This window comes from Delphinus delphis, chromosome 7, assembly GCF_949987515.2.
Source record: "Delphinus delphis chromosome 7, mDelDel1.2, whole genome shotgun sequence".
NCBI classification, from domain to species: domain Eukaryota; kingdom Metazoa; phylum Chordata; class Mammalia; order Artiodactyla; family Delphinidae; genus Delphinus; species Delphinus delphis.
The window spans coordinates 21,999,201-22,016,477 of record NC_082689.1 but is presented as its reverse complement, the minus strand read 5'-3'; the positions used below and the strand labels follow the sequence as shown (position 1 = coordinate 22,016,477).

The 17,277-nt window shown below is 39.1% G+C and overlaps 1 protein-coding gene across 7 annotated transcripts in view; it reads right to left on the bottom strand.

Moving 5' to 3' along the window:
• The window catches only part of FN1 (fibronectin 1), a 68,925-nt gene that overhangs the window by 31,417 nt on the left and 20,231 nt on the right, over positions 1-17,277 (bottom strand). For all 7 annotated transcript variants that reach the window (XM_060016151.2, XM_060016153.2, XM_060016156.2 and 4 more), the window contains exons 13-22: positions 15,889-16,010; positions 13,307-13,487; positions 12,936-13,112; positions 11,978-12,106; positions 11,786-11,875; positions 10,754-10,948; positions 9,521-9,793; positions 7,936-8,202; positions 1,818-1,912; positions 224-392 (exon numbers count right to left, since the gene is read on the bottom strand). In XM_060016151.2, the coding sequence (XP_059872134.1) occupies positions 224-392; positions 1,818-1,912; positions 7,936-8,202; positions 9,521-9,793; positions 10,754-10,948; positions 11,786-11,875; positions 11,978-12,106; positions 12,936-13,112; positions 13,307-13,487; positions 15,889-16,010 (1,698 nt within the window). The remainder of the gene's footprint in view (positions 1-223; positions 393-1,817; positions 1,913-7,935; positions 8,203-9,520; positions 9,794-10,753; positions 10,949-11,785; positions 11,876-11,977; positions 12,107-12,935; positions 13,113-13,306; positions 13,488-15,888; positions 16,011-17,277) is intronic.

Sequence of the window (17,277 nt, the reverse complement as noted above, 5' to 3'; positions counted from 1 at the left end):
CAGTTCATAAACATTTTTGACATGGAAAGAACACTTCCGATGCCATAGACTATATGACATGAATTGAACTTGCTACTCCAAACTTAGAAGTAGCTAATAATACAAGTAGGGATGAAATCTTTCCCTTGGGTCATTGTCATAAGTAAAAAGTGATATTGCTATCAGCTACTTTAAAAAAGTGGAACAATTTAAAAAACAAAAAGAGGCAAAGAACTCCTCTTACGTGTCACCACTTTCTTCACAATTGGTGTATCTCTCTCTTGCCCGTCTTTCAGGACTGAGATGGTGTAAATGTATTCCACGCCTGGAGTCAGGCCAGACACAACGATGCTTCCTGATTCTGAGGTCACTTCTCGTGGTGCTTCCCCTCCCTGGCTTGGTCGTACACCCAGCTAGGAAAAAAAAAGCAAAATAAACACCAAGGACAAATATTTCCAGAGTTGGGTTACTGCTGAGAGATTGTGGTTATGCTTTGCATAATGTGGACTCCTCAGGAACTGCACTCTACTTGTAGTTGGGAATGAGTTGGGACCTTACTTTAGCTCTATTAAATAATGTAGCTGGAAATTCCCTGGAACTGGGGGCGGTGGGGGAGGGTGCGACTTAGGGGAAGTATCTTCCAAAACTAAGTTAAGGTAGCTTGTAATGGAAGGTTCCAGAGACACATCATTACATACTGTTTTGCTTGATAAATAATCTCCTGGTACAAACCAGAAGTACACAAGCGCTTTGGGCCACATGCCGTTCATTTCTTAATTTCTTTTTGCTGGAAGAAATCCTCTAGTTCTCTCTTTAATGAGTTATTAGCATTCAACTTAAATGTACCAGTCCCTGTAACATTTTGTACTTCAAAAACACTCCTTTTAAAGAAGGACAGCTTCAACTGCAGGCTGATATGTTACAAAAGAAGAATTAAGATGAATGTGCCCTTAATTTTCAATCCTTTCAGTATGTTATTTGAAAAGCCTAGGCAATATCGTGTCATCAGTGTTCAGCTCTAGAGACATCCTTAGTACTTTATAAGGCTCCTGAAAGTCAAAATGACACTATCAGGGAAATTTAAAAGGTATATTGACAATCTTCAAAAAGGGTTTCTTTATATTTAAGTAGCATAATCATCAATATGCCATTTGCGTATTTCGAAAAAGAAATGATCTTTGGTATATTTTTTTAAACAAACAATCATGGGGATTTAGTCTTGATTTTCAATTATAATAAATATTTCTCTCTCCACACTCTAAATGCCAAAAAAAGGAATTCTTTTAAACACATTCATTTGTATTCATCACTTCCCTAATACCATTACTTTAAAGAACATGTATCCAGATATCTATAGGGAAGATCTTAATCTTAATGTCTATTAAGAGATTCACCTAAGGGGCTTTGAACAAGTTGAGATGAAACTGATTGGATAAAAATGTGATTGTTGAGTGACACTGAGTTTAACTGGTCTCCTTAAATTGGTTTTTGTGAACTTGCTGATACCTATTTAGAACAACACAACAAGAGCAGTTTCCCTATATATCTTTAAATCTAACTCCCTGGGAGAAAGGATAGAGAAAACAAGGTAACAACTAACAGTTCCATACTAATGTTTTCCTCTTTGCAAAGCACTTTCACTGCCTCAGTCCATCTTTCCAGCAGTTCAGGGAAGCAGAAGTATTGTGATGCCCTGACAAAGTGGTCAGAGAGGTATGAACAGAAACAGGACGAAACCCAAGTCTCCTGACTCCTGAGCATCCTGTTTCAACTACATCCAGAAACACGAGGGCAACCCAGGGCTGGATTACAAGGGATTAGGAACATCTGCAATTTACCTTAAAACCAATCCTTGGAGCAGGTGTCCATGTAATCACAATGGTGGTTTCAGTCACTTCTGTGTGGTAAGGTGGGATGGAGCCCAGAGGCTGCACTGTGAAATGGAATCAAAGCATGTGTTCAAGCCTTAGAATCACAGAGAATGCAGATAACAAAAATTTTTTTTTTAATCTTTTGGCCGCACCTTGCGGCATGTGGGATCTTAGTTCCCCAACCAGAGATCGAACCCGCAACCCCTGCAGTGGAAGTGTGGAGTCTTAACCACTGGACCGCCAGGGAAGTCCCGATAACAAATATTTTTATCGAGAACCTCAGATTTAGTCAGCTAATGGATCCAGAACGTGACATATGTGAAAATTTGGAGTAGGTCAATGCCTCTCAACCTTTCATGTGCCTCACAAATCATCTGAGACCTGGCTAAAATGCAGGTTCTGATTCTGTAGGTCCACATGGGGCTAGGTAGTTTGCATTTCTGTTACGCCAGTGTTGTCAGTCTGGGAATCACATTTAAGTAACAAGGAGCTGGATGACCACAGAGGACCCTTTCAACTCCTTGGATTCTGAAATTTGTGTCTTTTCATCATGTTTGGGATTTGAGTTTGATGACAATAACTTTCCCTATATCATCAGTATAGAGTCCCATATAAAAAGTAAACCTGGTCATCACAAACTGATTATCACTCCGCTTCTTAACCATTATTTTGAGAACAATGGTTAAATTATAGATGATTATCTAAAAATAGCTATATGCTGAATCACTCCATAATGATGGCCAATTGTTTTTGGTTGCAGAAAGAGATGCCATGTGAAAGGTAAATGAAATCTGCCACCATGGATGCACTTATAAATTCTAAAGATACTTTCCTTAAATATGTGATTATTCACTCAGAATAATCACACTGCAGAAATTTAGTATTCTGCCACTGGAATTAGGAATTATAATAAAAGTTTATTTCGAATCTCCTAGCATCCTGACATCACTGCTATTTCTTAGTGAAAATAATACTTTAAAAAAAACAAGAGGGACTTCCCTGGTGGTGCAGTAGTTAAAAATCTGCCTGCCAATGCAGGGCACAGGGGTTGGAGCTCTGGTCTGTGAAGATCCCACATGCCGCAGAGCAACCAAGCCTGTGCGCCACAACTACTGAGCCCGTGCGCCTAGAGCCCATGCTCCGCAACAAGAGAAGCCACCACAATGAGAAGCCCACACACCTCAACGAAGAGTAGCCCCTGCTCGTTGTGACTAGAGAAAGCCCACGTGCAGCAATGAAGACCCAACGCAGCCAAAAATAAATTAATTAATTAATTAATTTTAAAAAAATTAATTAAAAAAAGAACAAGAAAAAGAGGAAGAAAAAGAGTATGTGTACATAGATCTGAAATAGATATTTTCAACAATCTTACAAATCTTTTCATAAATTTAGAATCTCTAAAATATAATTGGCAGAACAACTAAATCTTGTAATAAGCATTTCAATAACTGGCTGCTATGGGAAAGGTGAGGTCTCAGAAGGCAAGACATTTGTGTCTGGTGAGTCAAATTCAGGGCTTTCAAGCGTGTGGATGGCCTTGGTCACATGTTTAGTGCCTTCATAATTCCTTCCTCTTTACGTCTCAACCAAATTTTTGTGCCCACTGGGGACAAAACACTAGTAAACGCATTTATACTAAATTATGAATGGCTGGTGAGACAAAGACTTATCTTCCAGACTTAGACAAATGAACATTAAGAGTCTTTAAGCCTACTCTGAGAAAGAGAAAAATAAATCTCGTATATTAACACATATATGTGGAATCTAGAAAAATGGTACAGATGACCCGGTTTGCAAGGCAGAAATAGAGACACAGACACAGAGAACAAACATGTGGACGCCAAGGGGGGAAAGAAGGGGGTGGGATGAATTGGGAGATTGGGATTGACATATACATGCTAATATGTATAAAATAGATAACTAATGAGAACCTGCTGTACAGCACGGAGAACTCTACTGCACTTCGCTGTAAAGTAGAAACTAACACAACATTGTAAAACAACTATACCCCAATAAAAAATAAATAAATAAAACATTTTAAAAAAAAGTCTTTAAGTAGTACTCCATTACTACTCAGCTCCAGTCATGGGAAAATTCAGGCCCAGCACTGCAATTCTTCCAGTGTTTTCCAATCTGGATTTTAATGTGCAATTTTTAAAAAGTATTTATATTTATTTATTTATTTTTTGCGGTACGCAGGCCTCTCACTGTTGTGGCCTCTCCCGTTGCGGAGCACAGGCTCCGGACGCGCAGGCTCAGCGGCCATGGCTCACGGGCCCAGCCACTCCGCGGCACGTGGGATCTTCACGGACCGGGGCATGAGCCCGTGTCCCCTGCATTGGCAGGCGGACTCCCAAACACTGTGCCACCAGGGAAGCCCCCCAAAAGTATTTTTAAAATACTGCTGTCTGAAAAAATAAAATACATGTGGGCATACTTTGTAATGGCTGCTTTACTGGCTGAACTGAAGTTCTACTGGTTTGGAAAGATGTTTCATGAGTGTGTTATCGTTTGGATGGTATTCTCAGTGGAATTAGGATGGGTGACCTGTGATGCCTCCCAGAGTCTCTGAAATCATACACCACTTGGCTGCCACTGACTTTGCCAAAATGCCATGGCCAGCCCTGGGTGACCATGTTAATGCCCACAAGAAACAATTCAGAGAGCAGTCCGCTTCTTTCACTGAACATCTGTGAAAGCCACAATTTTTTCACAAAAAACATTCTCCTCAACTGTCTTAGGCTTTAAGATTGGGTGTTTTCTATTGCTTGAGCCAGCCAGCTAGAACTTTCTCAAGCTTAAGATGATGCTCTCTGCCTGGGAAGACCATTACGGGAAACTCTCCAAACCACAAACCCACAAACTGATGGCAAACAAAGAATGTGACTGTAAGGATGAGCTATGGATTCTGGCAGGTCTTGTTAGGTGAAGGACAGCCTGGATGTTAAAAAAATAAATTTTTCCCTATTTATAAAGGAGTAAGCTGATTTTCCCCAGAAACAGCTCCTCCACCCCCTGCCATGTGCTTTTAACAAAAGTTATAAAACCCAGAAAAGTTATTCCCAGAATTCAGCTTGTTAACAGTAAAAAGCTACAGAAACGTAAAGCAATTTCAAAAATATGCAAGCCCTGCTGATGTTTACAGCCTCAGAGAGTACTTGAAGTTCAAATGAAGTCGTAGAACTCACCGCTTACAGAGGTTTATTTAAATCTAAGCTCGGTTGAGCTATTTTCTCAATCATCTATTCAACAAATATTTTTTGAGGGAGGGAGAGGGATGGACTGGGAGTTTGGGGTGGGTAGATGCAAACTATGACATTTAGAATGGATAAACAACAAGGTCCTAATGTATAACACAGGGAACTATATTCACTATCCTGTGATAAACCATATGGAAAAAAAATTTTTTTTTAAGTATACAATGTGCAAGGCATGACATTGACCTTTATCTAATCTATCAGTTAACTCAAATAAAATTATATTTATCAATAAATGTATTGTGCAGATAATAAAATAACATATCCAATATATCAGTCTCCAGAAGTACTTGAAATAGTCAATATTGCCCCACCCACTCCATTTAATTATTTTTAGTATCATTAAAAATGCTTTTTCTTAGAGAGATGCAAATCAAACCTACAATGAGGTACCACCTCACACCAGTCAGAATGGCCATCATTAAAAAGTTTACAAATGATAAATGCTGGAGAGAGTGTGAAGAAAAGGGAACCCTCTTACACTATTGGTGGGAATGTAAATTGGTGCAGTCACTATGGAGAACAGTATGGAGGTTCCTCAAAAAACTAAAAATAGAGTGGCCATATGATTCAGCAATCCCACTCCTGGGCATATACCCAGACAAAACTATAACTCTAAAAGATACATGCACCCCTATGCTCATAGCAACACTATTTACAACAGACAAGACATGGAAACAACTTAAATGTCAATAGACAGATGAATGGATAAAGAAGTTGTGGTATATATACACAATGGAATACTACTCAGCCATAAAAAAGAATGAAATAATGCCATTTGCAGCAGCATGGATGGACCTAAAGATTATCATACTAAGTGAAGTAAGTCAGAAAGAGAAAGACAAACACCACATAATATCACTTATATGTGGAATCTAAAATATGACACAAATGAACATATCTATGAAACAAAAACAGACTCACAAATATAGAGAACAAACTTGTGGTTGCCAAGGGGGAGGGGAGGTAAGGGAGGGAAGAATTGGGATTCTGGGATTAGCAGATGCAAACTAGCATATATAGCATGGATAAACAACAAGTTCCTACTGTATAGCTCAGGGAACTATATTCAATATCCTGTGATAAACCATAATGGAGAAGAATATGAAAAAGAATATATATATATATATGTATGACTGAATCACTTTGCTGTACAGCAGAAATTAACACAACATTGTAATTCAACTGTAGTTCAATAAAATAATAAATAAATAAAATGCTTTTTCTTTTATAGGCACTCTATCAAACAAAAGAAACTACATAAAATATGTCTCGTTAAAAAGTTAAAAAGTAAAATAGATAATATACAGAAGTATACATGGTCAGTAAAAGACTAAATCTACTGAAATTTCCATTCTAATGAAAAGAAGGTCATCTATGAGAAACAGACATTTACAAGAAATGCAAAGATACTGATTTCATGTTAATAGATTTTAGAGTATCTTAGTAACATGTAACATAAAAAAGCAAAATTTAAAGGTTAACTTAGAGATAAAAACAGATTTTACTTGCCTATGATTAGCAGTTACTTAAGAAAAAGCCTTTAGTAGCCAAACTTCATACACGAAATTTAAATGGAAATAAACTTTTAGTAAATTATGAATTCTTACAGGGATAATTTTATAGAGAATTTTCTTTGTGAAATAAATTCCATAGTAATGTAAAACCTAAACTTATATTCACTTTTTGAATGCTTTTTAACATCTACTTTTCAAATTAGTCAAAGAGTAAGATTTGTGGAAAGATTTTAGGAAATTGCAAGCTAGTTCATAGTTGCAATATATGCTGAAAAAGTATTAAGTTAGGTCCTTCTGGAATTCAAAGTGAGTTAAAAATAAAAATTAATGCTTATCTAGAAATGACGGGTCTCATATTTCTTTGTAATGTAAATGAGTTGCATTTGATAGAAATAAGTCTATGAATACAGTCCTCTATAATAGTGATATAGATATGTAAGAGATTTAAGGCCACTTCCTGTGAAGTGTTGAGCAAAAGACAGACAGGACCAAATATTACTGTCAGTATTTTTCCTTCTGTGGAATTTCAAGAGTAATTAAAAAAAAAAAAAAAAGCTATTCTGTTCTGCAGAAGGTACTTTAATCTGCTGCAGTCAACACTTGTAAAGACATCATTTCCTTAGCTTCTTGTCCTGTTGGTTTCTATTCAACTGGTAGATGTTTCTGTTCTACATTTATTGTCATCATTCAATACCCGAAGTATTAGGATGTAGACAAAGGTGCTGATTTTTTTTCTTGCCTTAACTAGTATTTGGTAAATTCATTTAATACAGTAGCCTTCAATTTTCAAATAACTGGGTGTTTTAAACAATGTTACTCAAAGTGCTGGTCCCAGAGAAAATAAGGATCTTGGCAACATATGTCAGGTAATGCACTGCTTCCTTCATTAAGAAAACCTTGCTTCAAAAAAGTATCAACTGAACTAAACGGTGTGCTCCATCCTCTACATCCTGGCATAAGCTCCTTAGTCCATGCAACAAACAGTTCGCAGACCAGCAATGGGTTCATGGGTCACACTTTGAGTAGTACTGCTTTAAATCTTTTTTTTTAATTAAAAACATTATTTAATCTTGTACAAAGTTTTTTAAGTTAACTTTTTTTTTTTTTTTTTTGGCTGTGCCGAGGGGCTTTCAGGATCCCCAGGGATTGAACCTGGGCCCTGGGCAGTGAAAGCGCAGAGAGTCCTAACCACTGGACAGCCAGCGAATTCCCTAAGTTAACTTTTTTAAAAAATGGATGAAGGAGAGAGAATGTAAATATGGATAAGAACCTATGATATCACTAAGAAAAGACATTTAACCTTTGACTTACGAGTGGTGAAGACTCCAGTGGCTCTGGGGCTCTGCTGGCTGCCTTTCACGGCCACAAGGGTTGCGGAGTACTCGGAGCCAGGCTGCAGATTCCTCAGTGGATACTGCGTGGACGAGGGACCTACATTGTACTGCTTGGGCTGGCCTCCACGGGTCAGGCCCACGGTCAGTCGGTACCCGGCTATCCGAGCACGAGGTGGAGTCCAGGTCACTATGATGGTGGTGTCAGTTTCATTGATAAACTGGAGGTTGGTGGGAGCATCCAATTCTAGAAAAAAAGATGAAATGAAACACGTCGAGAAATATTTGCACCTCAAAATTATCATACTGAAATCCTAAAGCTTGACCGAATTTTCTAAGTTCTTTCTCCTCCAGGTTGAAACTAAGATCAAAACCTTGGAAATATTTAGCCATGAAGAGATTGAGCGCTACAGAGAACTTTGCAAAACTCTGTGTCAGTCATGAGAAATTGCTCACTGTTTTTGCTTGACTTTGATCCTGTGGGAAGGCTAATTTTATAGCATGGCTTTCCCATCATCCTCAGAAATTACACTAACATACAGAGATGGTATTAAAAAACAAAAACAAATACTTGTGAAGCCACAATTTGCTCTGCTCTGAGCCAAACAGGTTAAGAAAAAAGAGAAATAAGCCCACGAAAATGAGGGCAACAGGAGAGCTCCACATGGAACAAAAGTGATATTCTCTGCATCTATTCAATGACTAGTCCTCTGCTGGAGTAATAAAAGTTATTTTCACATGATTCAGATTAGACAATGATTATAGCATATACTCAGAACCTCAGATTTATAGTAAGACCCTGGTGAGTTTGCACTATCAGAAAGAACCATAGAAATTGTGAGTTTCCTTCCTGAGTGTGTAACTGGCAGCCTCCCTACAATAATTTAAAACACTTTTCAGAGGGAGGAAATGTTTAAGAGGTAGTCAAGTATAATCACTGAAAACATGGGCTTTGGAGTCAAAAAGACATAGGTCTGTGTGGTTCCAGCTCAATCATTTCCCAGCTTTGTGACTTTACAAGTTGCAGAATTTTTTAGAAGCTTCACTTTCTTCATGTGTCCCCTAGGGATAATAATAAGACCTTCCTCATTAACTCAAAACGAGGATGAAATATGAAGATGAGGCTTGTAAGAACTGAGCGTATGACCTGGTGCCTAATACGCACCAAATGTTCTAGCAATTACTATTTGCAAATAATTCTACTATAGAAGGATAAAGATACTACATTTAAAGTTTGATCTAGGTATATTTAGTTACACAAAAATGTACTCAAATTTTCACTCCATGTCTCCATTAGCAAGGAAAATTAGGTTAAGTTCTCCTCTCTTAGTGCCATTCCTCCGGTATGTGTATTTGGGAAATGGGTTACCATTTAGCCTCTACGGAGCTTGTCTAAGTTTTGTTTTCAAGTTTAATGTGCTTTATGTCCAGTATACATTCCCTATCCCCTGAGTATTTTCCTATTTCTAACTGTGAACCTACAAGTGATGGCATGCTGCCCACCCAGCACAGGTTGGAAGTGAGGGTGGAGGGTCTGAGGTGGAGGTAAAGGACCCCAAACGTACTGGTCGCCTGTTGTGCCGTCAGAGGCTTGCTCTCCCTCCCGTGGTTCACGGCGAAGACTTTGAAGTGATAGGTGACCCCAGGGGACAGCCCAGTGACTTCTGCAAATGTGTTCCTGCTGGTGGGCAGCCTCTGCCCGTGTTCCCCGGGCAGGTTGACGGGGATCACGTCCACTCGGTAACCGGTCACCGCGCTCTCGGGGGGTGTCCACATGATGGTGATCTTTACGTCCGTCACCTCCACAAACTGCAGGTCTCTGGGAGGGGGAACTTTACCTAACAGACAAGAGCCAACCAGTCATTTTCAATTCCTGCTAAGGATTGTTTTTAAAAAGCCAGTTTCCTGGGTTTTTAAGGTATAGGGCAATTCATAGAGCCTCTCATTCCAGAGCTAAGTTTTCTCTCTTAATCAGAGAATACGCTTTTTTGGGTTATATTTTTGTAGTTCAGTCACTGCTTACACGTGTCATTTAAAGCTTTTATGTAGGGCTTCCCTGGCGGTGCAGTGATTGAGAGTCCGCCTGCCGATGCAGGGGACACGGGTTCGTGCCCCGGTCCGGGAAGCTCCCACATGCCGCGGAGTGGCTGGGCCCGTGAGCCATGGCCGCTGAGCCTGTGCGTCCGGAGCCTGTGCTCCGCAACGGGAGAGGCCACAGCAGTGAGAGGCCCCCGTACCGGAAAAAAAAAAAAAAGAGCTTTTATGTAAAATATGTTGGTAAGCAGATGAGTTTCCAACATATGAAGTATCTTATTGAGGGGTTTAAGATAAACATACCAAAAAAAAACCCCAAAGCAAACTCTTGCAACAACTGAAAAAAAATGTGGTGGTTTTTATTTTACTAAATCATTTTATAATACTTAAGAGCAACAGATGAACTGCCCCTTAAGTTTCTGGGGAAAAATATGAAGACTTTATGCTGTCAGGTTTTAATCAGGAAGGCCAAGAGCCAGTTTTGATAAGTTACTTTATAGTGAAGACATTTCAGCTAAATTTCATAAGTTCAAGGATATACTAATCCATGAGACAACTTGCATAAAAGAACTGTTGACAGAGACAAAGCAACCCTCCCACAGATGCAATTATTCTTTCATCTTACACGTCCCGTCGTCCCCAGCAGGCTCATGGAATGAACACAAGCCAAGGTTGGTTTTGTTCCTCCAGCAAAAAGGAGGTTAAAGATGTTACTTTCTTCAGCCTTAAGAAATAAGATACTACAGGAAGCATCGTCAGGTTACCTGAACGTGGGACGCCAGTGGTTTCTTGTTGGATGAAGACAGGAGTACTCTCTTGATTTTCTTCCACAGCGTAGATAGTGATGTTATACTGAACACCAGGCTGCAAGTCACTGAGAGTGACAGAGTTGGCAGTTTCAGGAAGGTTGAGTTCTGTGCTACTACCCTCTACTGATGGGGAGTAGACGATTCTGTATCCTGCAGATTCAGGAGAAAAAAGTACGATACACTGTTTGATGAACCAGAGGTTTCAAAGGGCCCCCTTTCCTAACAGCCCTTAGCATCTTGCTGGATTAGTTCAGAATGAATGATTCTTTTTGACTTGCTCAATAGTGCTACTTCTTATAAGGACTATTCAGTCCAAAGATAAAATAAGAAGTCATGCAAAACTTTTTAATATTAAATATCATCCTTGAAGACACGAGATCCTTAATAAATGTCTATTAGAGAAGCCAGAGGGTGAAAATATTCATGTTAAACCGATTTCTTTTCTTCGAGCCCTGGATGAAGGAAGCAGTTAAGGAACCACTCTGAGCACAGAGTTGTCTAGCACGTCTGTGTCTTTTAGGAACATCAGAGACAGCTGAGTCACCTAATGAGCTAAGAAGGCAGCTTGGCTGCCTCTTTAAGAATAAGTCTTAGAGTGAGGTTTTCAGAAAAATTACCCCTCTTCTACCACAGGAATGCCTGGTGTAATAAGTCCATGAGCTGGCTTTAGAGGTTTATGTGTGTGATTGTGTGTGGGTGTGTTTTGTGTGTGAAGGAGGTCAATAAAACAGATTTAAGAGGAAATGATCCATAAGAAAGCAAGGCTGTAAGACAGTATCTCTCTCTCTCTCTCTCTCTCTCTCTCACACACACACACACACACACACACACACACAAACACACACACACACACACACATCTTCACCCTGGTCCAATAATTACATAGGAGATTTAAGTGATTTGCCTGCTCATAGATCAGAATTCTCTCCCTCACCTTTTATGGCATCAAGATTAACATGGGAGCCAAGAAGAGGCAGCTAAGCTGACCTGTGATGGGTGCCTGGGGTCTGCTCCAGCGAACGACAATCGAGGTGTCATCAACCTGGTCCACGGTAGGGTCAGGAGGGGCATCAGGTGCTGACAAAGAAAGGAAGAAATGAGAAAAACAGTCAGGAAATATTGCTATAGGTCTGTTTCACAGAAAAAAAAGTCTTTTCACACCACACAGTACACGTGTACCTGTTGTCTGTGAGGTAGACAGGATCAAACTCTGTTCTCCTTCTTCGGATATCTGATAGACGTTCACAATGTATTTTCGGCCAGGAAGCAGGTCAGGGATGTTCACAGAAGTGGCTGTGCTGGGAAGATCTTTGAAATAAAAGGGAAAGGTTACTATCAGAGTGTACCAATCCCTCTAATGACTCCATAACCTATGAGAAGGATATTTTTAAAACTACGTATTCATGGGGGGCGGGGGACGTGGTGAGTGAAAACTAGAAGGAAATGTGCTATGGACAGTCAATAATTATCAATGCACTATGAGATAATTTTTCTTTTTTTCCCCCCTTTCCCCAAATATTTTCTCTAAGGATGTATAATTTTAATCCACCCCCAGATTTGTAAAAATAGTCCTCTGTAGTTAGAAGTCCCCGTAGCGGTTATAGGTGGGGGATGATGCGGAGTGGGGTAGGAGGGATGTTCTTTTCCTTGATCTGGGTCCTAGTCACACAGTGTGTTCACTTTATAAAAATTCACTGAGCTCTATGTTTATGATCTGTGTACTTTTCAGTATGTATATTTATTTCTCCATGATAAAGTTTTTAAAAGTCCCCTAAACATGAGAATCTGAAAAGCATGAATGAGGGTATTGTGCCTCTCCCAAAGCTAACGTTTTCTCCACTGCAGTCCTCATGTTGGCAATTACTTCCAGGAAGAACACACTTTTGTTTTGTGGACCTGTGCCCAGGCTAACGCATAACACAGCTCCCATCAGGGACCGGGAAAGTGAGCATGGCTCAGGAAAAACCCAGCTCGGTTCTAAAAAGGATCAGTTGTTCTCCAGACTCACACTGGAGGGCCGTTTGTGCAGTCTGAGCTGTCAACTACTTCCGAACTTCCCGGGCCACCCGCGTGGATGCCCCCAGCCCCACCTCAAGCAGGGTTTCCCAGCAGCTGGTCGTCAACACGTTGAGCTCACCCAGGTACTGCGGTTCATCTCCCTCTTCACTCAGCTCATACTCCACCCGGAATCCGGACACAGTGTCGGAAGCCGAGACCCAGGAGACCACGAAGCTGCTGGCTGTGATTTCAGTCACGGATTCGGAGGTGGCCACAACAGGAGAAAAGGGTGTTGTCTCTCCCGTCACGGTGTTGCCTAGAGTCACAGAAAGAGGGGAGAGAGCCTTCAGCTATGGAGGAAATTTACTAGCATCGTCTGTAGATTATCAGGTTTTAAAAAATGTGGGTGCCATCCATGGAATAATATGAATCGAGATGGAAGGCACTTCCTGCGGGGAGCCCAGGTCCGAGAAATGCGGACACAGATAGGCTGGCGGCTGGGGTACGTACTGGTCACCACTGGGCTTGTGCTGGTGGTGGTGAAGTCGAAGCGCGTCATCTCTCTTTGGCCGTAGTGCTGGACGCTGATGAGCTGGCCCTCGTATACCACACCTGGCCTCAGGCCTTTGATGGTGTAGGAGTTTAAGTGGCCCGGAATGGTGGCTTCCTTCCAACGGTCTGGAGAATTTTTCTAAAAATTTAAGTTAAAAAAAAAAAAAAAATCACACAAATGTTCACAAAGATGAACATTCAGAGATGATGTGGAGTATTCTTCAAAGAAGAATGAGGGGTCTATGCAGCTCCATTTTGGAGGAAAATCATGGAAAATTGGAATCGGAATAGAAACCTGTAGCAGAATTTGTTAACATTAATAATAATGATTATTAAAGCTAATATCTACTGATCGCTTACTATGTGCCATGCTCTGTGCTGCTTTCCTTGCATACTCTCATTTAATCTTCATCTCCCCCATCCTCCAAGTTACTGGTATTATCACCCTCATTTTGTAGGTGAAGAAACAGAATTATGTGACATGGCCAAGATTACACAGTGGGAGGTCCTGGGCACCTTCCATTTTGCCAGATTAATTATTCAATTTAATATCAGCAACATAATATGTAGACCCCAAGTTTTGTCTTTCCCAACTTTTAAATTTCTATAATGAACAGAGATATATTCCTCTCTGCAGTGGGAAAAGGACATATATTCTATCTTTCACTTGGTGGGCTACAAACCAAGTTTCTTGCAGAGCAGTCAAAGGCATAACATTCCTTCATGACTCAGTGCCTGGGACAATCACATACAAGGTTTAACTGCTCTGGTTTTATGACTCATTCTTGGATATAAACCACCCCTCATAAGTGGTTAGCCAACTTTGGGCTAAAGAATGCGATCTGCAGAAGAATGCGATCTCAGTTTACTTAATCTTTGTCTCCAGTTTATACTTTCACATCCTGTCCAACTTCATTAATCTATCATGGCACAAAATTCTTTGCATTAAAATGTGTAGAAAAGAAACATCCTTACTTCAAACAAGTTAAGATCCTTTTAAGTGTAGATTCCAAACTAATATAAGTCTAAATACATTTTTAATACCCAGTGATTTAAAAAAATTATCCAATCAACCAGTTCCTCAATAATTCAAACACTCAAGTGTCCCTTTATATTTTTGAAATAAATGAAAGTGATCCTAGTACTCTTTAAATTTAAATATGTTGTGAAAACATTAAATTAGTCATTATAATTAGCTCAGATTCAACAATAAGCCTTTCATGCAATGTGAACTTTGTTGGTTTGCTATCAGAAGAAAATACTCAAGAATAAACTCTCAGATGACATTAAGGAAAATCCTGAAATTGTTAAAAATTTCAAAGAAATTAATAACCTCCACTCTTTGAAGACTTTCCAACTTAATATACTTTGTATACCTATGTGTATCCCTTATTACTGTGGTCTCACATAATACTTCAGAGTTAAGTTTAAAGTAAATAAAACTGGTGATTATATGAAAAAATGAGAGACAATAAAGTGTTGGAGAGGAAATACATCGATTCCATTGATTAACATCATTAGACACACAGCTCTGCAAACAGCTACTCCATATACTGCGCACATTAACAAAAGAGGGTAAGAGAAGAAAAAGAATGACTTCAACAGCTTGAATTTTTCAAAAAGAATTTAATACAACTGCATGAGTTGGTCAGATATTTTGTTTTGTTTTGCTTTTAGTTCCTAGAAACCAATAGCTGTGATTAAAAGTGGGCATTTTTCTCCTGTGTTTAAAATAGTGTTTCTCAAATTATGAGTCATACATTTTGGAAAGATAGCAGGGTGGGTTTGAGAGGGTAAGAGAAACTAAAATTTAATAGACCAATATCCTCCTTAGTGTGATTTCTTCAATTTCTAGATGATTATTAGGAAATCACAAGGTCACTCATTAAATACACTAACTATCCCTCATCTGTACTTCCCTCTCATCATCTCTCTCCCTTCTATCAAAATAACTTCATAGGATAGAAAGTTAGGTTTAAGAAATGATCATGGAAATTCCCTGGCGGTCTATTGTTTAGGACTTGGCGCTTTCACTGCCATGTCCGGGGTTCAGTCCCTGGTCGGGGAACTACGATCCCGCAAGCTGTGTGGTGAAGCCAAAAAAAAAAAAGAAAGAAAAAGAAAAAGAAAAGAAATGATCATTTAAAAAGTGAACCAAAAAAGAAAGATATTAAGTTAGCTTTTTTGTTTTTCAAATCATGGAAAATGATGCCAGTAATTTTTTTTTCCCTTTGATGGAGTTGCAAGACATTGAAAAACTTTATATTCTCTTTCCATACTAGATAAGAGTAATTTTAAGCCTTATCATTTTGAAGTCTTCGCAACGAAGACCTTTCTAACATGGGGAGTTAGTTGGTTTAAAGTACCAAAAACAGCTAAATCAATATGTCAATTAGATTGACCACATATTGTTTGGTCGCTAAACAAATACAAAGTGAATAGAGTTCATCAGATCTATTGGCTCAAAAGCTGGAAAACATTCTCAGAATCTGTTAATTTCAAGAGCCACAATATCCAAGGTTTCCAAGTAGGATACTCACAGGCTTCCATCTGAGAATGTACTTGGAAATGTGAGATGGTTCTGGTGCATTCCATTGGATGGGGTGAGAGTTGGGCTGACTGGGGGTCTCAGTGATTATTACTTGGACAGGACCAGTTGAACCTGAAAATGAAAATGTGAGATTTGGTGACCTTGAGTATTCCCTCACTTCAACTTAAAATTTAGTGCACATGGATGGCCATAGTTAAAGACAGTTTTGCTTATCCGTAAATGGGAGCACAATACAAATTATCTGAGATTAATTTTTTTACACATTGACACTGGAAATCAATGAGACAAATCCTTATTTTTTAATTGAAGTATAGTTGATTTACAATGTTGTGTTAATTTCTGCTGTACAGCAAAGTGATTCAGTTATACATATATATACATTCTTTTTTATATTCTTGTCCACTATGGTTTATCACAGGACATTGAATACAGTTCCCTGTGCTATACAGTAGGACCTTGTTGTTTATGCATTCTATATATAATAGTTTGCATCTGCTAACCCTAAACTCCCACTCCATCCCTCCCCCACTCCCCTTCCCCTTGGCAACACAAGTCTGTTCTCTGAGACAAATCCTCTTTTAGTAGATAAATTATTGTCCTTCATGTAAGAAATGCAAATAGAACTTGTTTATAAGCAAATAAAATGATTTTTTTAAATGCCACTTAGTTTGCTTTCTTTTCCATTTTCAAAGAATTGTGAGAAAATTGTGGAACTACCCTAACACAAATAATGTAATACAGAATACAAATTTCATTTACTTATTACACTAAACTTCTTTGAGGAAATTCTAGTTTGTGGAGCCTTTCATCAAGAACAAATCTACCATCAAGAAGGAAAAAACATTCCAAAGGCCATATGACATGATGTAAAACAAACACATTTCTAAATGGGGTAGAATCTTAGACAAACAGACAAAGGTAATAATTAAAGACTCAGTTTTTATTTCTCATCCCATCAGTGTAAGCATCCTATCAGTTTGGAAAAAAGTTTTACTTTTATTTTTATTCAGGAAGTTTACTCTAAAATCATTCCATTGATTGGTCAAATTATTAAGAGATGAAACATATTTTTTCAAAAATACTTATCAACAAAATGACATTTTGTAGTATATACTAAATTCAATATTTCCACATCTTAATGTGTATAACTATTACCAACAAAATTTAAAGTGTGGTTTGTTTCTTTTGTTTTTCTAAAAAAGGCAGGGCTTCCCTTGTGGCGCAGTGGTTAAGAATCTGCCTGCCAATGCAGGAGACACAGGTTTGAGTCCTGGTCTGGGAAGATCCCACATGCCGCGGAGCAACTTAGCCCGTGTGCCACAACTACTGAGCCTGCGCTCTAGAGCCCGTGAGCCACAACTACTGAAGCTCGCGCGCC